General features: G+C 44.5%; 1 protein-coding gene across 2 annotated transcripts in view; it reads left to right on the top strand.

Annotated features, from left to right (window-relative positions):
- Nucleotides 1-25686, top strand: part of CERS3 (ceramide synthase 3) — a 57420-nt gene that overhangs the window by 27305 nt on the left and 4429 nt on the right. The window contains exons 5-11 of one of the 2 annotated variants that reach the window (XM_088656892.1): nt 832-889; nt 1475-1525; nt 1997-2089; nt 6564-6692; nt 8046-8152; nt 10050-10206; nt 17169-17225. In XM_088656892.1, coding sequence (XP_088513018.1) covers nt 832-889; nt 1475-1525; nt 1997-2089; nt 6564-6692; nt 8046-8152; nt 10050-10206; nt 17169-17225 — 652 coding nt within the window. The remainder of the gene's footprint in view (nt 1-831; nt 890-1474; nt 1526-1996; nt 2090-6563; nt 6693-8045; nt 8153-10049; nt 10207-17168; nt 17226-25686) is intronic. The other variant, XM_035130782.3, reaches the window with a different exon arrangement.

Raw genomic sequence — 25686 nt, forward strand, 5'->3', positions numbered from 1 at the left:
AAAAATATCTGCACTGGCATTTTTCACCAAACATTAAGGAATGATATTTGATTATTTTAAGTTGTCTTAGCTTCTCATTTTTCCAATCTTAACTACAGTTCTCCATATTTCTACAGCAATGTGTTTGTGTGTGTACGTGTGTTTAAAAAGCTCATTAAATTTAGCAGCATTTTAATGTGCATTTCACCCACTAAACACATTCGTGTATGAAGTTTTGTCTAATATACACATTTTTGTAAGCCACTTGCCCTAACACAATGCATTTTGTATGTTATTTTCACAATTATATGCATGTATTGGCACAATTTCCCCTAATATAAGTGTAAAATTCTGAAGCATGTCTGTGTTTTGGTTCTTGTGTTATTTCAGAAAGTGCAAGTTTGTTAGATTTGCCTTTAAATGTTAACTGAATCAGTTCTCTCCCCCACCCCTGATGCCCATCAAAACTGCACTTTGCAATCATAATTAGAAGTAGGATTTTTGAACCAGTTTCAGCTAACTACTAGCAGTAATCAGAAACAATGTTAAAGCTAACTACAGTTTACCGTATTTTTCCATGTAAAAGACTAGGGTTTTTTTTAAACAAAAAATTGGTTTAAAATTGGGGCTCGTCTTATACATGAGTAGTGCTGAGGGGTGTTTTCTTAATTTGGAGTCCCCAAACTTTAACTTTGAAAATGAAAGGAAAAGGAGTTAGGATGAAATGAGGGAGGTGGAAAGAAGTGATATTTTTGATCTCCAAAATATGTATAGAAAATTGGGCAGCATTGTGTCTACTCCAGATGTGTGACTTCTGTGTTCTTAAATCCTTTTCCCCTTCTTCGTTTGCAGTTGGCGATTTATATTCTACTTGACATCATGTATTGCTGGAATAGTATTTCTCTATGATGTAAGTTAAATGGGAGATAACAATTGAACCTTTAATAAAATCTTCAAAACTAAGGCCTGATCCTGCTTTCTCTAAAGCAAGATTTGCCATGTGCCCAGCATTTTTCCTTGTTGCAAAATATGGGCTAGATTCCCAATTTCTCAGCAGTTGTTGTCATTATAATCCCAAATCTAGTCTTATAAATGGGGATTTATGCAATTTTATTTGATTAAGAGGAAGCCGGAACTGGGGAATTATCCTGCCCACCTCTTAGTCCAACACAGATATTTGCATGTTGTAGTGAAGGGGTTTCTCTCCCCACCCCCCACCCCACCCCCGATGCTAGAGCTCTGCAGGACATCTGTAAGTGGTTTCTCCCACTAATAGTAAAAAGAACTCTTTAAGGTAGGCTGTAATTACCATCCTCATATTGCAAATGGCAGTAAGTGGCAGGTGAGTGAGAGTGACTTGCCTCAGGCCACTTAGTGAGTTTGTGCCAGAGGTGAGATTTGAAACAGTTGCTCAGTCAGTGTGCTGCGCTCACTCTGCAACATGGAAAATAATGATAATTATCTGCCTGATTCTGTTTTGTTTTTCCCCCTCTAGAAACCCTGGCTTTATGATATTTGGCAGGTTTGGGTCAACTATCCGTTCCACGTGAGTGCTGTTTGTGCTGCTTCTCTTAGCATTCTAATTGTCCCCTCTTTCTGAAGACTTGTCTCACAGTGCTTTGATGGGGTCAGAGTAACCTTTTTGCCCACCCCATGTTGAGTTTTGCATGCCCACTAGTCAAAAAGAGAAGAGTGCATAAGAACATAGGAAGCTGCCTTTCCCCAGGCCAGGTTATTGGTTGATCTAGCTTGGTACACTGACTGGCTCTTTGGGATTTCAGATAGGGGTCTCTCCCAACCCTACGTGGAGGTGCTGGGGATGGAACTGCATGCAAAGTCCTTGGCCTCATCCCCCAAAGAAGGGAAAATCTGTCCCAGGGTCATAACTGCCCCCCTTCTTTTTGGCATCCTTCTGTTATTCCTTGGCCACAGTGCTAACACCAATACCAGTGTTTTCTGCCCTCCCCCAGACTGTCTGGTTGACTCGAGAGGTAATGGGCATTCTTTCTCTTTCCAGACTTTGCTGGCATCCCAGTATTGGTACTACATCCTCCAGATGAGTTTCTATAGTTCGCTGTTGCTTACTCTTGGATTTGACACCAAAAGGAAGGCAAGTCGTGATAACGGTTCACAATTTACGGTCCACAAATGTTTCATGATTTTCTGCCCTTTTTTACCGGAGGAGAAAAACGTTGCCGTGTTCCATAAGTGCTATACAGCCGTACCTCAGAAGTCGAATGGAATCCGTTACAGAAGTCCTTTCAACTTCCAAAACGTTCAGAAACCAAAGCGCGGCTTCTGTTTGGCTGCAGGAAGCTCCTGCAGCCAATCAGAAGCCACGGGAGCCCCGTCGGGTGTTCGGCTTCCAAAAATAGTTCACAAACCAGAACATTCACTTCTGGGTTTGCGGAGTTCAGGAGCCAAAACTTTGAGAACTAAGCTGTTTGAAAACCAAGGTACGACTGTACTTAGTTTAGTGCTGGGAGAAAACTGGACACTGAAAGCGCAAGGGCTCATGATAGCAACTCAGAGAAACCAGGGTGAAATGCACGTGCCAAAGGCATTTTTTTAAAAAAATTCATCTTTATTCATTTTTCACGCAAAAAAGAAATCATACAAAAATACAAAATATAAAGACAAAAAGAAAAAACAAAAAAAGAAGAAGAAAAAAAACACATATAAAGACAAAAAAAATACATAAAAAAGAAATAATCAAAAATTTCTAATATTCATTATCACATTATCATATCATTTAGACTCCCCCGGTTCACCCCCCATTGGTTCCCCATTTTGAAATCCTTATGGAACAGTTTTCACATAATACCAATTATTTTCCCATTAATTTAAAATTACCTCTCTAATTAAATCCTTGCACTTTTATCTAATTCACTCAATTCTTATATACATACATTCTGATTGATTACTTCCCCAACTTAAATTTTCATCAGAAAAGAATTCTCTTTTAATACTCATTCTTCCCTCCTTCCCCCGGGCCCAGATAATCCAGAAAAATCAGTAAATTCCATAGTTCATACCAGTGCCGGACTTTTTCCATTAATCCAGCCTTTAACCACATACATGACTTTTTTAACCCACTCCCACCCTCACTGCAACCTTCCCACAATATTTTGTGAGTTCAGCATGTTGTTTCCCCATTTTTCTTATTGCTTCCCAGCACCCTCCTCCCATCCCAGTTAGCCAGTGGCTTCCCCACCCTCCCTCTCTCACTGGGAGTGCAAGGGTCCTCACTGGTTCCCGATTGAGGGGTTCTTTAGTCAAGTCCTGAATCAGCCCCACATCTCTCACATGTGGGACAGTTTGCCGTCCTTCTTCCTCCTCTTCTTTGTAACTTTTAGGTTTTTCTTGAATATCCTTATTGTCTGTCATTTGTAATTCCTCCTGTGTTGTCACAGAGCTGATCTGTCCTCTTTCCTCGTCCTTTTCTTTATCATCACCTGGCACGTCCAATCTTTTTTTAATTTGACTCAGTTGCCCATTATTCTTATTCAGTTCCTCTTTGATATACAAAAGTTCCAGAAAGATCTTTTGGTAATAGGAATCCTGTGATGGTGTTGGAACTTCCATCGTCTCTGGTCTTAAATCCCGTGGGAAACAGCAGATAATAAAACCGGATGTGGCAGGAATCAAATTACACTGTAGAATCCATTTTGAGTCCCGTCCTGGCTATTCCATTAATCCATATATACCATGTCATCTCCTCGTAGTATCAGCAAAGTTGTAAGTCCATTTACTGATCTCTCCAGCAACCAAGGTCCGGTCTCCTGGAGGGTTTCAAAGTCTTATTTCTGATGATTTAGTTGCTCCACTCCCTTTCCTTGTCAGAGAACAAGTTACTGTAATTTAAAGTGCCCAATGTAGGAGACCGACTTCCGTTTTTTTTTAATCTCCTACTATGTCCATCGTTAATAAAAGATTTTGCCGCTTAGAATTTTTACTCACTTTTTCCAGTCCTTTAATTCACGGAAGGCATCCGCTGCTAACTGCCTGAGGGCTCAGGGCTTCGTTTCGGAAGGTGATGAGAGTGCCCAAAATGGCTCCCGCAACTACCACTCCGCTAACTCTCGAGAGCTCTACGGCTTCTCGGGTAGCGGAGGAGTCGCGTTAAGGAGCTCTGCCGGGCCAAAAACGCCCCCGGGAAGCTCAACCCGGGGTTTCTGGGGATCCGCGCGCCCTCGCGGGATTTCCCCCCCCCCCCCCCGCGAAAGCCAGAAGCCTCGGAGCTCGAGGCTTCTGCGCCCTCTCGGCAGCGCAGCAGACCGGAAGTCCGTGCCAAAGGCATTTTGAGAGACATACTGTGTATCAGTGTTGATATATTAATGCTAGAAGACTCCAAGCCAAGATGGCTCCGAGGAACAATTAATGGGCACAAAGGAAACTGCAGGAAGGACAGGGATGGGCATATTGGAGGTTGTGTTGTTCTCTGTATCAAAGAGGACCTAGAGTTCAACAAGTAAGAAACTCTCAAAGGGGCAGGCTTTTCCCACATAATCACTGTGAGTGGTAATGCTATTTATTATTATTAATAAGTTTAGTTCTGCCCTTCCTCCTACAGAATACTTTCTGGGACTTCTTCCTACAGAGGCAAATATACCCACAAGAATTCATTAAAAAACAGTTTCTAAAAACAGTTTCAGCTAAAAACATTGTAAAAACATTCTGATACCAGGTCCCAAGAGTAATTTAATACTACAGATGTTCCCTCGTGAAAGAAGGCAACTTCTTTCAGAACATAAAATTCTCTTCAAATGTAGCAGCAAATGGGTAGAGGTGTGGAGGTGTGAACAGGACTGACTTTCAGATACCCTTGCTCCAATACTGCCACTTGCAAGCATTGGTGTTGGCTTCTGCCACAGGTAAGCTGTGCCCCACCACAATCATCTTGCTGAACACACTCAGAAAAAGAGCCAGAAAGCATCCAGCAATGTGCTGGGGTTTGGTGATTGATGGAGAAGTATGGTAAAGGTAAAGGACCCCTGGACGGTTAAATCCAGTCAAAGGCGACTATGGGATTGCCACACTCGCTTTCAGGCCAAGGGAGCTGGCGTTTGTCCACAGACAGTTTTCCGGGTCATGTGGCCAGCACGACTAAGCCGCTACTGGCGCACGGAGGACCATGGCGAGTGCCAGAGCGCACGGAAACACAGTTTACCTTCCTGTCGCAGCAGTACCTATTTATCTACTTGCACTGGCGTGCTTTCGAACTGCTAGGTTGGCAGGAACTGAGACAGAGCAACAGGAGCTCACCCCGTCGTGGGGATTTGAACTGCCAAACTTCTGATCAGCAAGCCCAAGAGGCTCAGTGGTCTAGACCAGTGTTTCCCAACCTTGTGCCTCCAGCTGTTTTCGGACTACAATTCCCATCATTCCTGACCACTGGTCTTGCTAGCTAGGGATGATGGGAATTGTAGTCTCAAAACATCTGGAGGCACAAGGTTGGGAAACACTCGTCTAGACCACAGCGCCATCCGCACCCCTTATGGAGAAGTAGTAGCCATTAACAGAGTCTCATCAAGCTAATCAGGACCCTGGACAGCTCCCAGTGGGTCTTCCTTGATGAGCTTTGGAAAATGTTGTCTCAGCACAACATTAGCTCAAGAAATGTTGCAAAACATTGCCCCCCCCAAAAAAATGATCACATATGTCAGGATGAAAAGTGTTTAGAAATGAATAATTGTGATAAACTGCATGTGAGAAAAGATTTTGTGATAAAAATATGTATTTAAATGTCATGCTTTTTAAAGATGTACAGAATAATGTGGATGGGATGGGATGAGCTTATGAATTAACACTTGTGACATTGATACATACTGTGAATAGACTGATTGGTCCTTACCTACCACCCATGTGTAAATTTTTGCACAGTTCTGTCTTTATGAAAGATGCATCAACTTCCACCTCCAATATGCATCTGCTGCTGAAAGTTGAACCAAGCAGCGGTCATCTGCACAAGCTACAGAATGGGGATGGTGGCAGTGATGCTCTTCAAAGCAATATGGTCCATCTTCAATATGGTACTAATGGTCCCTATATTGATGTGGCTTTGGTACACCTGCAAAATGTAACGAACCCAGAGTTTCTGGAAGGAACACAGAATCAGGCAACCTCCTTTTTATTTATACAACCAAAGCCCTTACCCAACGCGTTGGCTTCTGTGCATCTACCCAGCCCTGTTTTCTTGAGTTCAGATTCCGTGTTTAGGCCGGGGACAGTCAAGATGCTCTCAATTGGCTCCCTTCCTGAATGTCCCCTTCTCACCACCGCCACTGTTGCTTCTTCTGACTCACTGGCCTTCCCCTCTGGGCTCAATCTGCAGCATCTCCCAGAGCTGATAGAGAAACCATGCAGATGCTACTACTCTTTGTCACCACTTGCTCAGACAAGGAAGGCAAGTGAATAGGAGGCAGCAGCAAGGGATTGGCAGGGCGCCCCTGGTGGAGTATGGGTTTCAGGAGGTGCCAATCAGTGCCAACTCCTGACACCGACCATGATGTCAGGTGTAACAAACACATTTCTGTTAAACTTGTTTGAAGAAGAGGGTTATTATTTATTCTTCTCTCCAACAGGACTTTAAAGCCCATGTGATTCACCATTTTGCTGCCCTTGCCTTGATGTTCTGCTCCTGGTCTACCAATCACGTCCGCATAGGAACGCTGGTCATGCTCATCCATGACTCTGCAGATTTCTGGCTGGAGGTAAAAGCTGTTTGGTTTCCAGTGCCTTCTATTTATGAGATCATACTGTTCTTTGTTTTGCTCATTCAGACATCTGGTTTGACAAGCAATGACTTCAATTTTGGCCTCCGTCGTTGTCAAACCAGTTCCACATGAAGGGCAGCTGATGTCCCATTGGGAAAGAAAGTGCTTTCCTTTGAAAATTACTTTGCACTTTCAAAGGTCTATATAACAAGCATTTGAGAACTTCTCCCTCAATCTATTTTGGTTGGCTGGGTCAAAAGTGGTAGATAGATCAATGGAGCTGGCAAAGAGGTTGTATTTGTTTTTATTCATATATTTGCAAATGACGTGAGACTGTGTGAAGCATTGGTCAGTAGTGTTATAGCCAGCTCTAAGTCTGCCTCCACCCCCACCCCTTGTTCCTCATATCAGATGTTGTTTTTGTGGAGCCAAGCAGGTATCTTGGCTAGGTTTCTAGCATAAAGTTTGGAGGGAACATTGAGTAAACTAATAGGGCGATTATTTGGGGGGTAGTTTTATCCCCTTTCTTGTGAATGGACTTCTGGAAGCATACTCCCCCCCCCAACTATGTACCTGTTCCTTCAGAGGGAGTGCAACCCTGTCTAGAACCGGTGAACTACCCAACTCCCAGACCCGAGAACCGCTCATTCACAGTGCCTCCATCTCACCAGGATTCACTTTCAGCCTTGTTGGCCCTCATCCATCCAGGCTCTGTTTTAAAAGAGTCAGAGCCTCTCCTGAGTTCTATGTAGCAGAGAGTTAGAGCTGGGTGTCATACTGATGATACCATGCCCCATATCTCCTAATGACCACTTCCAGCAGCTTCATATAGTTATTGAACAGCATTGGAGAGGAGCAGTGCAGGGAAGATGCTGGCATAGGAAGAATTGCAGCATTGGTCCCTCCCTATCTGCACTGGGCCAGAAGTATGGGGTGCCGAAGGTGTCAGTACCAGTGGGATGGGATGGTAGTGCAGTGAGATGTGCTTTGATAGCTCTTCCAGGGAGGTTTAGAAAGGACTGGGAGTGGCAGACTGCAGATTAGATAAGAGTGTATGAAAGCCTATGGAAGTAAGAAGCAAGCTGCTATTGATTTATCTGGCTTAGTCTTGTCAGCACTGGCCAGCAACTGCTCTTCAGGATTCCAGACAGGGAACATTCCCAACTCTACCTGGACGTCCCCATGATTGAACCAGGGACCTCCTTCATACAAGGCAGAGAACCATACCAAGAAGGACCAGCTCATGGCTGTTCTACCGCACTGTGCAACCGGTTGATAAACCTGCAGATTTGAAAAGGGGGAATCTCCTAAATTTGTGGATGTTGCCTAATGGATTTGTTTGCATTCCAGGCAGCAAAGATGTTCAACTACGCTCGCTGGGAGAAAGCTTGCAGTTTCTTCTTTGTTATCTTCTCCATTGCATTCTTCATCACGCGAATGGTTTTCTACCCCTTTTGGTGAGTTGCTTCATATGGACTAGCCACGTGAACACACACTCAGGGTAAAATAAAGGGTTGTATCCAATGTAGCACTACGTAATGGGCCTATCCAGATAGGAATTTCCACTTTCTTTATAGAACTCCCCTGCTTCTCCTCCCACCTTGCCCTTACTGAAAAGTGTTCTACACTTCCCTCAACCATCTGGAGCAGATTCGGGGAGGGTGGGGAGAGGAGAGGAGCAGAGCCTAAAGTTCAATTGCACAAGTGGAGATCCTTACACTGATGGGATGCATTAGTTGGACTCCAATATTACAATTATATATCATTCAACTTCTGTTATAGTTGTGTTTGTGCCCTCTGTTGGCTGTGTTCAAGGGTGAGTGGCATTTTTTATTCAAAAAGGAACACCTATTCCTGCATCTGCCTGCCCAGGCCCTTAGATCAGGGATGGAGATCAATGGATGAAAGGCGGGTTAAAAATGCCCTTAATAAATGAATGAATAATACTGCCTGAATGGCACCACCCATAAAGAGAGGCAGAGACCTCCCTGCAGGTGTAGAGGGGTTCACTGGGATATACAGAAGTGGGAAAACAAGCAAACAAACAGGAGCAATCTTGAGTTGAAAAACTGAATGAATATGGCAAGTTCCATAGAGGTTGTTTTAAATTTCTTTTTTTACTTTCCTTTTTTAATCCTTTAATATTTCTGAAGAAGGAAGGCACAGAGCAACAATGTGCCTTTGCTTCTACACATGGTCCATGAACTTTGTGTTGATGTTTGGTATGGAAGGAGCATGATGAGCTTTAGGATAGTAAACCTTTCTTGGCTGCCTTTTGATTTGAGCTCTCATCTGTGTTTGAGCTCTGTCAGCATCTGTTTTTTATTTTTTTAAAAAAGGCAAACGCTAAAATTGACTTTTTGTTTTGTTCTGCATTTTGCTTTTAACTACTGTACACTGCCTTGATGCCCTAAGGGCAGCATAAAAGTCAACCACAATTACAGTGATCCATGATGTTCTTTGGAAAGTGGTTTTTCTCTGTTCTCTGTGCATTTGGACACCTCTTGGGATATTGTAACCAAATTTTGCGTGATGATTCCTGAGATCAAGGAGTAGGATTTCATCTGTATTTGGATGAACAGATGGACATTTTGAATCAAGGCGGCAGGCTGAACTGATAGTTCCTCAATCCTTCCCCCTGCAAATATTTATATTTTTATTGATTTTTCAATAATATACATTAAAGGAGCACAATAACAGCCATACAAAGAAGAAAAATGTAAATGCCCCCCCCTCTTGCCAGAAGTCAGGTAAGTATTATCCATATTCTATAGTGTGTTCTTCACCCATGTTTGTTTACTATCTGGTTTTGCATCCCTTCAACAGGATTTTTTTTATCATAGTCTCTATCACTCAACAGAGATAGGGCACACACTAACATAGTTTTAACAAAGGAAAAGCAACCAGGAAGTCAAGATCAGTACTGATGCAGCCAACATACCGTAATGTTCTCCAGGCCACATGTAATCAATGGCCACCAATTGGCCTAGAAAACACCCGATTTCTCTCTTTTCCTTTCAATACTGCTGCATCATGAGTTGTTTCCTCTGCAGGTGCTAGTCTCCAGACATTTCTGAACCATAGTTGAACCTCATTCCTGTGATGAAGGAGCAGGTTTTCAACCATGCTTGGACATGATTTGGTGCCATCTTGAATCAAGATGGCGAATTGAACCTTTCAAGGCTGCACAGATTTCAACTGCTGGTATCAAAATGGCACTGATCTCTTTATCTTGTGGAATTCCAAAGCAAAGCAGGGCATGAGGATGTTAGTAAAGGTATACACTGCTTAAAATCCACCGGGGTCCCCCCCCCCTCCCATGCACACTTTGTCACAAAATTTCTTCTATTTCAGGATTCTACGAGCCACATTGGTTTATCCTCTCTATTATACACAGACATTCGCCCTAGCATACTTCGTCTTCAATGGACCATTATTGATCCTGCAATGTCTGCATCTGTACTGGGGCTACTTAGTTTTCAAAATTCTGAAGAAATTCATCTTTATAAAGGTAAGGCTTAAACTTCAGCCAAAGCATCTGGGTAAGTGTATGATTTGGGCAGAAGTCCATTTGATAATGATAAACTGGGAAACTCCCAGTTCTCTTAACTCTTTGCTTTTTAAGAACTATCGTTTACATCAAGGGCAGGAAAACTCAGGCCTGGGGTCCAGAATGCATCCCTCCATGCCCAGGGGTACCAACTTGAATAAAATATCGGGGGGCAGGTAAGCCCCACCCCTCATAACTGATCACATGACAGGGCTCTTCCAAACCATTTGAATGGTGATGCCCATCAACTTTGGGGGCCCAGCCCCCTCAAATATTTTGTTGGGGGGGTCAAAAGGACCTCAGCTTCTTGGTGTGGGCTTCTATGTCCATGTCTCTTCGTATGACCCCTGTACGTTTGTGTTTGTGTGTATAGTTTTACACAGTATTTTAGGAATGGAGCATCAAAACAGCAGTTGGCTGTACAGTGGTGCATCATAATACTGCCCTTCCTTTGCCATCTGGGATGCCTTCAGCAGGCTCTCCCTCCCCATCCGTTCTCCAGAGGGGTGGTAAAGTTGGCTGTGAAGGCAGCTTGTGTCTCCAAAGCCGTTAAGCGGATTTCAAAAGCAACCTGCTTGACAGGCCATGTCACGAGATCGTCTGTTTATAGAAGAAGTTGGCACTATGCTAGATATTTAAATGCATATCTCTCTGTGTCTTCTTCCAGCCACCCCCACTCCTGCAACTATATATTGCTGGTTAAGGGGAATGCCAATTAGATGTGGGCCTCGATTAGCGAGATTTTGTCTCTGTGTCTAGTTACTTTTTGGTGGTATTCATTCAGGAAGCAAATTTTACTTTTTATCAACAGCAGGAATTAAGGCAATTCCGAATTGTAACCTCAGGGGCAGTACCACTGGCTGTTGGAAATGTGTGACCATTGCCAAAGTATTCCATCTCCTCCTCTTCCTTGTATCATTGATTCATGCAAAATGCACAAGGTGATCCCTATTTCACTTCATTGGCTGCTGCTTCTGAGGGTAGGGAACCTGGTAGCATGATGAAATCACAGCATGTATTTCGTATCACTACACAAAAACCTGAAGAGGAGCGCCTGTAGCTCAGTGGCAGAGCCCAAAAGCGTCCTGGCTCAATTTCCCAGCATCCCCCAGTACTTGGAAAGACTCTTGGCTGAAACTCTAGAAAGCTGCTGCCAGTCTGTGCAGACAGCATGGAGCTAGATAGACCAGTGGTCTAGCTCAGGATAACACAGCTTCCCATGTTCTCAGGGGAAAGGCCATAGATCAGTGATGCCACAGATAGTTTGCAAGAAAAAGATACCACATTCAGTCCGTGGCATCTTTCCCATACGAAAGGCTGGAGAGGGGTCAAATCAAATCGAGTTTGTAATCTAGGCAAATACAGAGCTAGATTGACCCTGTGTTCCAGCTGTCTGGCACGCTCTTTTCAGCAGCAAGTAGATGCAGATCCTCCTTCATCTCTAGTTCTTTACTTGTAGAAACATGAATTCTACAAGCAATGTTTTATGGCTGTGGTTCTTAACCATTTGGGGGGGTCATTGACCACTTTGAGAATCTGCTTAAAGCTATGGGCCCCTTTCCCCAGTAAAATGCAAATAAAGGCATAACGCTAAGTTTATTGCATTGGGGAAATTTGTGTGTATGTGTGTGTGTTGTTCATGGATGCCCTGATGGTCTATGGACCACAGGTTAAGAATGCCTGCTTTGTGGCTTCAAAATAACTATACCTTAATGCAGTGTTTCCCAACCAGTGTGCCTCCAAATGTTTTGGGACTACAACTCCCATCATTCCTGACCACTGGTCTTGCTAGCTAGGGATGATGGGAGTTGTAGTCCCAAAACATCTGGAGGCACACTGGTTGGGAAACACTGCCTTAACGACTGTCTGAGCCCTTATATCCCAGCCCAATCACCAATATTATCCATTCCAGATGTATTAACACATGTTACAGAGGCCCAATCGGCCTACACTGGATGTTGGGCATTTTGTGTTGGCGGTCCCATGCCTTTGAGATACTCTTCCAGCATATATTTGGCAGAGGCATTCTCACTTTTGGCTTTCAGACACCTCCAGACAGCCCTGTTCAGTTTTTAGTTTTAATTAGCTGGTCACCTTAAAGTTTATCTGTGTTTTTGTCTGTGTGTGTTTTGTCCTCCCTGGCCTACCTGGCAGCAAGTCAGTATGCCAAGTCCAAATCCACACAAGCAAAGTCCAAAGGTCAGGAAACACAGTCCAGGATTAATCCGAGTAGCCAAGCCTGAAGTCCAGGAGTCAGGAGACAGTCCAGAGTCAAACCCGAAGCACAGTCCCATAGAGGTTCAGGAGCATCCATGTCAGGGTCCCTCAGCATGGGCAGCTGAGCAGACACAACCCCTCAGCTCTGCAACATCTGGGCTTGATGAGACATGTGACCCTCACCTGTTCTGAGCCTACTGAGGAATCACACACCTCTTCCCAGAGCTAGCAAGCCCCACCTGGCCAGCTAGTGAGCTGGGCTGTGGGCTCTTGCCTGTCTCAGCCTCCTAGAGTGCTACTCCTGCTTCTCCCTACTCCTCAGAGAGGAGACAGGAGCCCCTTTGGCTCTGGTGATGGGTCCCAATGCTGTGGTTCCTGCACATTAATCCTCATCTCCTCGCCATCCTCTGTCACCCTGTGAGTACTTCCTTCCCCATCCCCTGCTTGCCCTGGTGTGTCCCAGTCCTGGCTATACTCCTTGCCAGGATCCCGTTTCTCCTCCTCCTTCTCCTCCTCGTCCTGCCAGTTCATATCATGTTTTAACTTTGTACACCACCCTAATATTTTGTGATATAGAATTATGTCATTTGTGGTATAGAAATACTTTTATACATAAATTTACTATGCACCTGCAAAGCGCCAGGTCACCAGTTGGATTTCTAACTGGTCGTCCTGAATTTGTGTTTTTGAAGAGACGTTTTGTTTGCCATGTCAGTTTATGTTAGGGAATAGTAACACAGAATCCACTCTCCACTCCCAACCCTGTTTTCTGTGGTTTGGGCTACCATCTTGATGTTCAAGGATTTCTGTTGCTAAGAAGCACATTTTGTTTCTGTAATACAACTCCCTCTTGTAGTTACAATGCCCTCTTGATTCAAGCTTCCAGCATCACTGAAACATGTCCAGAGCCATAATGTCTAAACATAGGGTGGATATTTTAGGGACAAGCTTTAAAACATGTGGGGAATTGAGGATGTGAAATGATGTACTCATGGAAAGTATCTCGCCAAAGGGAATCCGCTGAGATTAAGTATTTTCTTTCCAGAGCTGAATGAATGAGTATAAAGGATGGCTATGCATCTATACTACTGAGGCAAATTAAGGCAGGACACTTTTAGAGCATGGCTATTAAAGGATCCTGCTGTTTTCTGAGATGTTCAGAATGCCTGTAGGTTTTGAGTTTTTGACTTATACCCTATGCAAGCATTAGATTGCCATGCTGCGTGTCGTGTCACACCCGCAGCATCCAGTTAAATCAACAGTCTAATTTGTCAGCGCCTAAATGAAATTGAGCGTCAGAACAACTTGGCCACAATAAGGAAATTTTGCCCATGGTATGACTATTTTCCACCTTCCCATTTCGACTCTCTGGCACCCTATCTGCACAACCTAGCAATTCCAAAATATAGACACGCTTTTACCCTCGCAAGATTGAATGTATTGCCCTCGGCTGTACTTGAGGGACAATTCCAACAGATTCCACACGCAAAATGCTTATGTCCCTGAGGAGATGACAGTACTGAATCGGTGCATGCCCTTCTGGCTTGCACTCTCTATAAAGACTTGAGGAATGAGATTATCACCTCTCTTTTATTGTCCATTCCGGGTCGCCCAACCACTGCCACAGTGTCCTTTCTCTTGGCAGATCAAGCTGAGCAGATGACAGCAAAGGTTGCAAGGTTTTTAGCTGTGGCAATCAGAATAAAGTCCACTATTTGACTGCTGATTCAGGACCCTAAAGTGTGTTTTATATAATCAACTTCCCCCCCCTGTCCTTTGTATATCACATTGTTGTTTTGTTGCTATGGCCGATGGATGACGCAAATAAAGATTCATTCATTCATCCAGTTAAATCACTCCTATGCCAGCCATGGCTTCTCAAAGAATTCTGAGAACTGTGTTTTGTTGAGGGATCTGATCTCATGAACCTACAATTCACAAACAGCTCCCAGGATTCTCCTGGACTCTTAAAGTGGTATAAGAGTGCTTTAAATGGATGTTGTGTGGACGTGACTTCAGAATAGATGGTCATGTGACAGGAAAAGCCTAGCTCCTTCCTCCTCCTTTGAGCAGAGCCAATCCAGTCACCTGAGAAGGAGGGGTTCATACAGATGATCTCTCAAACAGCCTGGTCCCAAATGTTTTAGGGCTTCAGAGATCAAAAACAGCCCCTTAAATTATCAGGCATCCTAAGGAAGAACCAGCTACCTGGGGCCTGCCCATAAAAAGCAAGTCTAGAGTGAGATACTCAGGTGATGCCTGCTGTTTCCAGGAACTCTTTAACATTGTGAGACTTTTTGTGGGTGAGCGGAGAGTTTGTTTGGACCATGGGCGAGACCCTAGAGGCTGAGAGGGAGGTTGTGTTAGAAGGAAAATGAACTGATATTGATTTATACATATTAGTAACAAAAGTAACAATTTTATATATAACTCTGTATTTTTGTCTGTTGTTGCTTCAGTTTTTTGTACACTGTTTAGAGATTTTTTAAATACATTAAGCGGTATGGAAACTAAAGAATCAAATCACTCAAACCAAATTGGGGCAAATGACGCCCAGGGCAAGTGGCACATTTTTGTGCATGGACCTCATCAATCACGTTCTTCTTATATTCTTAACTGACTTTCGGGAGGATGTGCAACCCTCTTTAAAACTGGTTGCAAATCTCTATCCAGATCAGCTGCCTTTCTGACCAACAGTGCCTCTACCTTCTTTGACTTAAGCATCAGGGTTTTCTTTTTTGCCCTTATCTAACCCAGAATTGCTTCCAGATACTCATTCTGGATTTCCTCTGCTTTCTTTGAACTTGTTAATGGGAAAACAAAGCAGAGCTCTAGAGAAAGGCGCTCAGATCTGCATGTGGAAGTCCCCCGAGATCAAAGGCCTTGAGGTCCTTAGCACTACCTCTGAGATCAACCCCAGTAATTTGGGCAGGGAGACCATTAGAAATGGGATGGATACTGCACTAACAGAATCCCAAACCTGTGTTAAGCCTCTGATGCAGCGGTAGCCGATATGGTGCCCTCCAGTTCTTGTGGACTGAAACTCCAGCGTGGCCAATGGTCAGGATGATGGTAGTTGCAGTCTACGATGTCCGAAAGGCACTATGTCAGCTACCCCTTCTCTAACACCCGGGACTGAACATTTGAAACTGATGCACTGGGTGATGTGCTGGGTGGGGCAGATTTAACATGAGCCTTGTGAAATGTCTCTCCATCTCTTGCACCCAGTTTTGTTGGGTTTTTTTTTTTTTGCTTGCTAATATTGTCTCACTTGCAAAGCCTTCAGGGTTCAGACACTGCCATATTTTGAGCCAATCGACAATCTCATTTTGAGTAAGAAACTTAGCTTGGTGTTGCTTCAGCATTTTTTGTGGGCTCCTCGCCAAGGGTGTTTCCTACCACTGTAATTTTGGTCTGAACGATTACAGTTTTGCTAACACCTTGTGAGAAGCTTTGATGCGAAGAGATAATGCAAACTGGAGTGAAACTGATTGTATGCTGATGTTTTTCTTGGTACTGGCCACCAAAGCTGCCTATACTTATTTCTACCGCAACCATAGATTTTCACCTGCCAGCACCAAGGAGAACCTTTCACCCTCCAGATGTTTTTGGACTACAGTTCCCATCATCCCTGACAATTGGCCATGCTGTCTTGGGCTGATGGGAATTTGAGTTCAACAACATTTGAAGGAACAAAAGTTCCCTACCATTGGCTTAAGGCAGGCATGGCTAAACTTGGCTCTCCAGCTGTTTTGGGACTACAATTCCCATCATCCCTGACCACTGGTCCTGTTAGCTAGGGATGATGGAAGTTGTAGTCCCAAAACAGCTGGAGGGCCATGTTTGGCCACGCCTGGTTTAAGGTGAGGGTCTTGCCCACCTTTGGTCCTCAAACACACACACACACACACACACACACACCTGAAGGTGCCAGGGATTAAACCTGAATCTTTATGCATGCAAAGCATTAATTATGACCTGTCTCTAATAAGCTCTTTAAGAATGTAGGGTGAGATTGCCTTGTTTTTCATGTTCTCCTTTTGAAAACAGGTTTTCAAGCTTACCTCTATGATCATGCCATTTGGGGGTGGGTGGAGGTGGGGTAATGGAAGCTAAAGACTCCTGAGGATTTTATCTCAGTCTTTGGATCAAGTAATGTGGGGAGCACTGTAGAGCCTGGGCCACACCTCTGCCGTAAAAACCTCAGGTTGAGATAGCTCTGTCGGTGGAGCGTGAGACTGTTAATCCCAGAGTCTCGGGTTGGAGCTCCACGTTGGGCAACATATTCCTGCATTGCAGGGGGTTGGACCAGATGGCCCTTGTGGTTCCTTCCAGCTCTACAACTCTATGATTCTAGGTTGCCATAGCCAATATCTGCCTCTCTTTCTACCGTACACATTCTCCACTGGTTAAAGGCAGTCGTGTTTGTAGAAAACCCCAGAGACGTGGTAAAGTATGCTACTGTATTAAAACATTGTCTTCTCCTTCAAGTTCAACCTCGAGTCCCATCCCCCCCAGTTGTGACAGAAGAGTCCTTGCTGCTACAGTTGTGGTACATTGCACCATCTTGCTTTCCGGTGTGTGAAGCAGCAGGTCAGGAGCTGTTCCAACACAACAACAAATGAAAGCAGAGCAAACCCAGCATCTTCGGAGCTGCTGTTCACATGTTGGTCACCAGTCATTTTATAGTCAGTTATCCTTTCCAGGTGCTCAGAATTCCTATCTCACATATCCCAGCCTGGGCTAAAATTGGCACGGACAAGGTAAGCACCAACTCTGGCATCCGCATGCTCACCTTGGATGCATGCTCCACCCTGGTGTCCTGGGGCACCTAACAGAATCTCCAAGCCAATGGTAATCATTTGCAAAACGGCACATTGAAATCGAACTACTGATTCATCTCCTCTGTGATGCAGCTTGTTCTGTAAATCATGTCTGTGGTGCCTGATTCTCTTGAGTTCTGTATGAATCATATTTACCCACAATCATCTTTTCCTCTCAACCTCTTGTCCCATTGAGACTCACTGGCCTCTATGGAGGCTCATCTTTTCCTTTTGTTTATTAGTAGACTAACAGTCTTGCAGTAGGGAGTTAGATTGCCCCAGAAGTGGGAGAGATTTTCTGCTCTGGGACATATGTACCGATGGATTTGGCTTCTGTTCTCCTTTTCGTCTTTACTGATTTGGGACACGGTTGTTGTTTCATGGTTGATCAGAGAAATCACTCGGATCACTTTTGCCATTTAGGACCTTGTTTGGTGAACCAGCTTCTTCAGGCTTTTTTAGTACAGACATCCCCAGACTTTGGCCCTCCAGATGTTTGGGCTACAATTCCCATCATCCCTGACCACTGGTCCTGTTAGCTAGGGATCATGGGAGTTGTAGGCCAAAACATCTGGAAGGCCGCAGTTTGGGGATGCCTGTTTTAGTAGGTCATTTTAGTAGGTCATTAGAGATCTGGCCATCTGAGATCTCTACAATTAGGCAATTCTGTCTCCAAAAGTGGCAAGTTCTGTTCAGTATTGAAGAAAGGAATGCAGATTTCCATTTCCTGTTGTTCACATTTCCATGAAGTTAACAGGGAGAGTGTGGGTGGGCCATTGTGGTAGTCTTTACCAAGAGCTGTTGAATTTTAGCACTAATTAAAAATATGATTATACTGCCAGGCATTAGCATGTCCTGTGGCATGGAGTTACACAAGCAAATCCTGATTCTCCTTTTAATCTTACACCACTGCATTTTAACTGCACTGAGAGTGGCAACACTTTTGCTATTCACTTCCCCCCAAACAATTCATTAATTCCCATGTGTTCTATATCCCTGGTAGCATCTCTATAGTCTTTCCAAACTCCTGCCACTAAGAATCTCAGATCAGGGTGCAGGATCAGACTAAGGGTGCATTTCTCCAAGACCCTGTTTCCAGAAGCAGGCAGTCAGATGCATCCAGGAAGTCCACAACCAGGGCACAAATGCACCAGCCTTCCCCTTCTATTTGTCCCCAGCAATTGGTATTCAGGTCTGCTGCCTCAGAACATGGAAACTAGCTGCCGTTGGTCTCCATGCATTTGCCTGGTTTTCCACTGGAAGCCAGCTGAGCCACTGGTCATTGCCACAACTCTGCACTACAAAGATATCTGCAAACATAGCATGAAGGCTGGCCACATCAACCCTGCCGTGTGGGAGTCCCTTGTAGACAACCAAAGTGCCTGGAAACAGTCAGGTCATGTATTCATAGCAGTGACCAGAGGAGGAATGATTTCTAGAAGGAGCACAGAGAGACAAAATGCTATGGTGCATCTGCAGCAGCACAACCAGACGCCTTCATCTGCCCCAGCTGCAATAAAACATGCAATCTTCGAACAGTTTTTCTTCACCCACAAAGGTGCATTCCTCCATTGTCTCCCAGGACAGACAGGTGCCAACATATCTTGGTGATAAATGGTATGCATCCCCCTAATCCAGTGGTTCCCAAACCTTTCAGTTTTCACTTGAAAATTGATGAGGGTTTGGTGGACCACTTAAGGATTTTTCTACCTGTTGTAGCAATCACACTGCACTTTGCTAGAATCTTTATGGTTTTAAATTGTATTTCCATGGCTTCTTTTATTTATTATATATCATATTTCATTGCATTGCAATTTGAATTCCAGACAATTCAAATTGCAGTGCAATAAAACCTTATCTCCACAAATAAAGATGAAGTTTCTAAATTCCAGCCACCCATTTACTCTGCTACCAACCCTCCCCACTCCCTTCAAGCGCCTCTTCTTCCCATTGCTGCTAGTCCATTCTGCTCACCTTCTGAGCATACCACTAGGTTCTAAGAACGATTGAGTAGCCACTGCACCTACCGTTCACAGGCCCTGCCCCTGCCATTCTTCACAGACATGCCATGGACCACCTGAATGAAGTGTGCAGACTACTAGTGTTCCATGGCCACAATTTGGGAACCTCTGCTCTAATCTTATGATGAGGAACCTATTGCTCTCAAGATGTTGGTGGGTTCCAACCCTCCATCATCTCCAACCAGCATGGGATGATGCCAGGAGTGATGGGAGTTTGGAGTCCAAAAACATCTGGAGGGCCACAGGTTTCCACAGCACTACCATAGCAGCCATTTTGTTGAGCATATTTAGTGCCTTACCCCACTCCACTCCACCCCAACCCCCAATTGTGGTATTTGAAGGCTTGTTTATACAGTTTAACAGGCTCAAGTAGTAAATATTTTATTGGGCTGTTTAGCTTCAGGACACATGTGGGTGTTTGGGTGGGGAGTCCTTGCGTTCAAATGTTCCTACAAGAAACTCCCTGCATATAGATAAATGAACTGTCAGGGAGAAATGATGCCAAGCCTTTCTCAATGACCTGCTAGCTTTCTACCGGTATGTTTGTGGAGCTTTCATTGAAGGAGAAACTCTAGTCTTCCTACCTGAAAATATTCAGACCAAGATCAGCTTTCCTATTTGATTCTATGGGTTGTATCGACTGGCCTTGATTTACAGGGTGTGGTAGCACAGATTCATCTTGTTAACATCTCCTTATTCTTCTGTTTTATCTTGTAATTTCACCTACCCCCTACATCCTGTGACTTAAAAATCTTCCACTCAGCAAATGAACACTTGGGCAATGTTGCTTAAGCAACTCAGCCTACCTGGAACACTGTGGAACTGGCAGCAACTTTGCTGGTGAAAGGATACAGTTTTCACACACACCCCTTGCTGCTCCTATCCCATTCAACTTTAGAGTGGCTTTGTTAAGAGAGAGAGAGAATAGGGAATGGTGCCATTTCCTCTTCAGCCGAAAATTCCAAGAAGCTGGATGGCTTCTATATAGTGTGAAGCTCTCCTCCTTTTTTATTGACTTCCTCTTCAGTCAAAAACAAAAGCAAAAACCCTTGGCTTTTGTGCAACATCCCTGCTCTGGAATGTGTTTCGTGGAGAGTAAGTTGGCCAAAGTTGGAGTACAAGATCGAAATCTGATGCTGCAGTCAAGAGTGTAAAATGTTTCTGCCAAGGCAAAGATCTTCCTGAAAAGAACATGCCGATCTCCACCCAATGAATTCTTTTCAGTTTATAGAAAATCAAAGAAGAAGGCGTTTTGCTTTCTTATACTGGCCCAGAAACCTGTCAGTCAAGGGAGCTGAACAGGATATCTGCTGAAAAGAAACATCTCAAAATGCCGCAGGAAGAAAATCAGCAAAGTGACCTTTTCTCACACTTCCTTCACTCTGGTACATTATCCGTAAACACTTGCCTGATAAGCTCATTCAGAAACCATTCTTACTCCCCAAAGCTGAACATTCTTGTGGCAAAAGCAATACCCATTTCAGAGGATTCCACCCTTGAATGTTTGAGAAAAATACTTGAGGGCAGAAAGCATCAATGGAAGATGTACTTCCTCAGTTTCCTGTACAACCTTTTGTCCTCTACAGGTTTTTCCTCAGCACTTTGATGGCTTCACATAGCAACTGGAAACAGCAATGCAGTAATAAGGGATCTTGGGATTCCCTTCTGGATGTAATGTCACTTGGAAAAATCACAAAGGGAAGACTGGAGCTTTTGTGCAGAGAACAGCCCTTTTGATTTTGTAGGAAAATGCTGCCCAGAAAATCCATACCAACCAGATCCACACCTTCAGTAGTGGGAAGGAGGGCAGTGGTGCTCACCTGACCTCTGGTTCCTGTGCTGCTGCCATATGCCAGGATGGAGAAAGGGCAAGGCAAGGTTATTCCATTGCAAATTCACCAGCAGCTCCTCTCTCTCTGCAACCATTTGTTCCAACTTGTGAATGTGATTGTTAACCAATTCAGGTGCAAGTTCCAACTGGACTCTCAGTTTCATCTTTGCATGTCGCTATTGCGTGATGGGAGTCGTTCTGCTCCCATGCTAACACCCTTGGCATCACACAGCAGTGTGCTTTGGTGCCAACCCCAAGTTCCCAGAAAACTTGATTGTTCTGGGAAACCCCATTGGCATGCAGACAACAGTTAGCGTCTTTCCTAGATTCCAGGCAGCTCGCTTCTCTGTGTGTGAGGATGAGAAACTCTTAAATATAAACACTGGGCAAGATCATGTGGGCAAGCAGGCAACTTCCTTCCTCTCCAAGTGGGACAGAGCCACTATGCCAGTTTCCCAGTAGGTGGGTCACACTGGCTTAACAGTGTGGGGAGGCAGAAGGGAGATTGGTGTGGTGCAAACACATTTGCAGGACTACCCCTGCTGGAAAGTCTGCACTATTCTAACCTCCCTCCAACGTTCCTGTTCCTGGTGTTGGCGAAAGGATTTGAGAATTATTTTAGGGTTGCAAAGATCTAGAATTATAGAGTTGGAAGGACCAAAGAGTCATCCAATCTTTCCTTCTGCAATGCAGGATCTGTTAAAGTTCAATTTTTTGAAAGGCTGTATTGCTTGTGAGGAACAGGTAGAAACCCAGCAGAGAGTCTCCTTCTTCAGGTAAATTTTCCAAAGGAAGCAGGCTTTTTCCACCCATTTTCATAGCCAGGACTTTTTCTCAGCTGGAACTCATGCCTCCATCCCAAAACCCAGCCCCCCACTTACCAGGTTTTGGGGAAACAGAGCAAAGGCTGGCAGGGAGCATCAAATGTTGCCGAGGACCACCAAAAGTGGCCCAAGGACTGCATACGGTGGATCACTGGTAGAACATCAGACTCTTAATCTCAGGGCCATGGGTTTGAGTCCCACATTGGGTGAAAGATTCCTGCATTGCAGGGGGGCGGTCTAGATAACTCTGGTGGTCCCTTGCAGCTGTGGTTCTGTGAATGTAGCCAAGCTGTTTCAAAGAAGGTTTTACTTCATGTCAGCTTCAGCTAACCTTGCAGTTTTGTTCTTCCATCTACATCCCAAGAATTTGTTTTCGATAACAAGTTCTGAGAACACCACTTCTCCTTTGTCACGTAAGCATCCAATCCCCGTTTGCTTCCATCATCACCCCTTGTCAGCAACCTCAAGCAGAAGGTTTTCAGGCCTGGGGTCTTTTACTCCCACACCGATAAGCAAAAGTGACCCTTCCCCCCACCCCACTAGGAAGCTGGCCAAGCAGCTCCATCCCACCTTGCAAGCTGAGTCTGGGCCTGGCCCCCTCTGAAGGGCTGAGCAAGCAGAGTCATTTCAACTGCCCAGACGATCTGCGATGACAGCACTCGATAAAATGCACCCCAACCTGAGAAGTCTGTTTTTTGGCTAAGGAAGCATTCATAATGTGAAACAAAGTCTAATAACAAGGAGCCCTTTAGCTCAACTCTAAGCTTTTGTCTTAGGGTTAACAAAGAAATTCTGTAACAGCACCAAAATGCTTATTATATCGGCCTTTGTTTCATTGCCAAGAGGAGATTTATAATTGGACTCGCTGGGGAAGCAATGGGATGTGATGACTTGTGCGGAGCTGCCTGAGCTTTTGACATTCTCCCAAAGTCACATACCCTGGAGTAGTTAGTGGATTTCAATAACACAACCTGCAGAATTTATAGGAAGCCACGGAGTACACAATTAATTGCGAATTATTGCAGTCTCCACTTGGTTAAAACTGAGCAGTAACTTAAGAGACTAGTTTGATATTGAGTGCTGTTGGCTTTTCTGGATCCTGGAAAATGAGAGACGGTGGAGGTCATAGAATGGTAGCGTTGTAAGGGGCCCTGAGGGTCATCTAGCCCAACCTTCCTGCTATTCAGGAATCTCAACTAAAGTACCCATGGCAAGTGACCATCCAACCTCTGTTTAAAAATTCAAAAGGAAGGAAATCCCAGCACCTTCTGAGGGAATCTGTTCCAATGTCGAACAGCTCTTACTCCCCCGATACACCAAGCTTGTAACTCTAGCAAAAAGGAGGGGGGTGAGATTTGCCCACCTCCACTCTGCAGGGACCTCGCCTGTTATCCAAGAATTTTAAAAGCTTATAGACAGAGGCTCTGAGATTAACTCTGCAAGCTCCTTTAGTACTCTTGGGTGCAGCTCATCAGGCCCTGGAGATCTGAATTCATTTAAAGTAGCTAGGTGCTCCCCTGGGAAGTGGGTGGCACTGTGTGGGTTAAACCACTGTGCCGCTTGGGCTTGTCGATCGAAAGGTCGGCAGTTTGAATCCCCACGATGGGGTAAGGTCCCGTTGTTCGGTCCCAGCTCCTGCCAACCTAGCAGTTCGAAAGCACACAGTGCAAGTAGATAAATGGGAAGGTAAACAGCGTTTCCGTGCGCTGCTCTGGTTTCGCCAGAAGCAGCTTAGTCTGCGGAAAAACTGCCTGCAGACAAATGCTGGCTCCCTTGGCCTTTAAAGCGAGATGAGCGCCACAACCCCAGAGTCGTTTGTGACTGGACTTGTCAGGGGTCCCTTTACCTTTACCTTTTAGGTGCTCCCCTAACCACCTCTTTTCCTATCTTGGGCTGCACCTCCCTCCTTGCATCTTCATTCTGTTATCACCAGGCTGGGCACTTTGAGGCAGAGGAGATAAGTAACTTTTTCTTACTAGGCTTTGCAGGCTTGCAGAGGCAGGAACTGAAACAATCATTTTTTTCCAGTGGTACAAAGGGAGCAGGGCAAACAGATTTCTCCTGCGACTGGTGCGGGTGGGAAAGCCTTCGTTCTTTCAGGGTGTCCTCACAATCAATTGTTTGGCTATAATTCTTTGCACACTTCCTCAGGAGCAAGCCCCATTGGAGATGTTGGAACTTGTTTCTGAGTAAAGAATCACAATGGGTCTCTGTGTTGTATACAGATTGCCAATGCAGACTGGATTGTACTGATGGACTCAACAGTTTTAGTACCATTCTATAATTCTCCCATGATGCATCTGGATTATTTGAAACTCCCCTCCCATGTGACTATCCATCGTACGCTACTGTCAATTAAAAAGGAAGATTGTCTTATCACCGCATGAATGGATTGCTAATAGGCCAACTGAAGGCCATCATCCAGGCCTATTCACAATTATTTTATTTTATTTTTACATGTTGGGGTTAACACAAGTTGACTTTTTCAGTGGATTTAGATACCTGGAATTATTATCCTTGTAACTATTCAGCCGGGCTTCAAAATGTAGCTCTACACATCTTAGCTTGAGGCAGCTGTTTTTATAGAACATCTCGAGTCAGGATCTGGTGACATTTCACATAATTTCAGAGCAGATTCCACAGTCCACTAAAAAAAGAGAGAGAGAGAGCGCAATGAAATAGTCTTGAACGTGCAAAACAGGCAGAAAGATCTTTCCTTGTGCTTTTCCTCTTCCGCTTGCACTACACAAAAGCAACAGCCTTCTTTATGTGTCCATGGATGAATGTCCCATTAATATTTCAACCAACTTCCAGATAATACACTGGGGGTGGGGCGGGGCAGGGCAAGGAAGCATTTCCTCATAAACACAGCCTCGAGATCTTTAGACCCATAGGAAGTTACCTTCTGCTGAGTCAGATCAAGGGACCATCTGGTCAAGGATTGCCTTCATTGACTGCCAACAGCTGCCCACTGCTTCAGACAGGACATTCCTACCTGGAGATGCTTGGGACTGAATATGGTACCTCTTGCTCGCAGAGCAGATGGTCTCCCACTGAGCCACGACCCTTCTTGGCTCAGTCACAAGCAAATCCAGCATGTGCACACCCAGAACTGGACAGTAAGCCCAGTTCCTATTCTCTCTCTGTGCTCAACATGTCTGTTCTTTTTTAATTTGTGGAGGCTTTCCTCCCTGTGTGCTCCTGGTGGTAATCATCGCAGACCCCCAGAAAACATTGTTGCCTTTTGACTGCAAATGCAAAGTGAGTCCTTAGCTCAGGAAGTGCCAGTGGGCGATTTGAACAAAATGATACCTCATCAATTGTCTGTGCGGGGAAGGTTAATTTTCCTTTCCTTCTATTTGATGGTGTGCCAAGTTTATCCTACAGTATTTACACTATGATTTGTTTGTTTGGATACCCTTGTGAGCATTGCTCTGGAAAAGACAAAAGAGAGAACCCCAGGAAGTTTATGTTTTGCGGTCAAGCTGGTAGAGTTTATGCTTTAATTCTCCCTCTTAGCTTTACTTCATGGAAACTTAATAGATAAAGGGGAGTGGGGGGACAATGACGGACAATTGCCGGCAGACTAGCTACTAACAATAGGAGTCTTTTACTAATTGTAGACCTGGGACAGATCCGAAAGGCCAGTGAATAAAATGCCTGCACTTCTTTTGCAATGTTTATCCCAAAATGTTCTAAGGCCGTTGTACACTTACCTGTGGGCT

The sequence above is a fragment of the Zootoca vivipara genome, chromosome 13 (genome assembly GCF_965207765.1).
Source record: "Zootoca vivipara chromosome 13, rZooViv2.hap1.1, whole genome shotgun sequence".
In the NCBI taxonomy this organism is placed as follows: domain Eukaryota; kingdom Metazoa; phylum Chordata; class Lepidosauria; order Squamata; family Lacertidae; genus Zootoca; species Zootoca vivipara.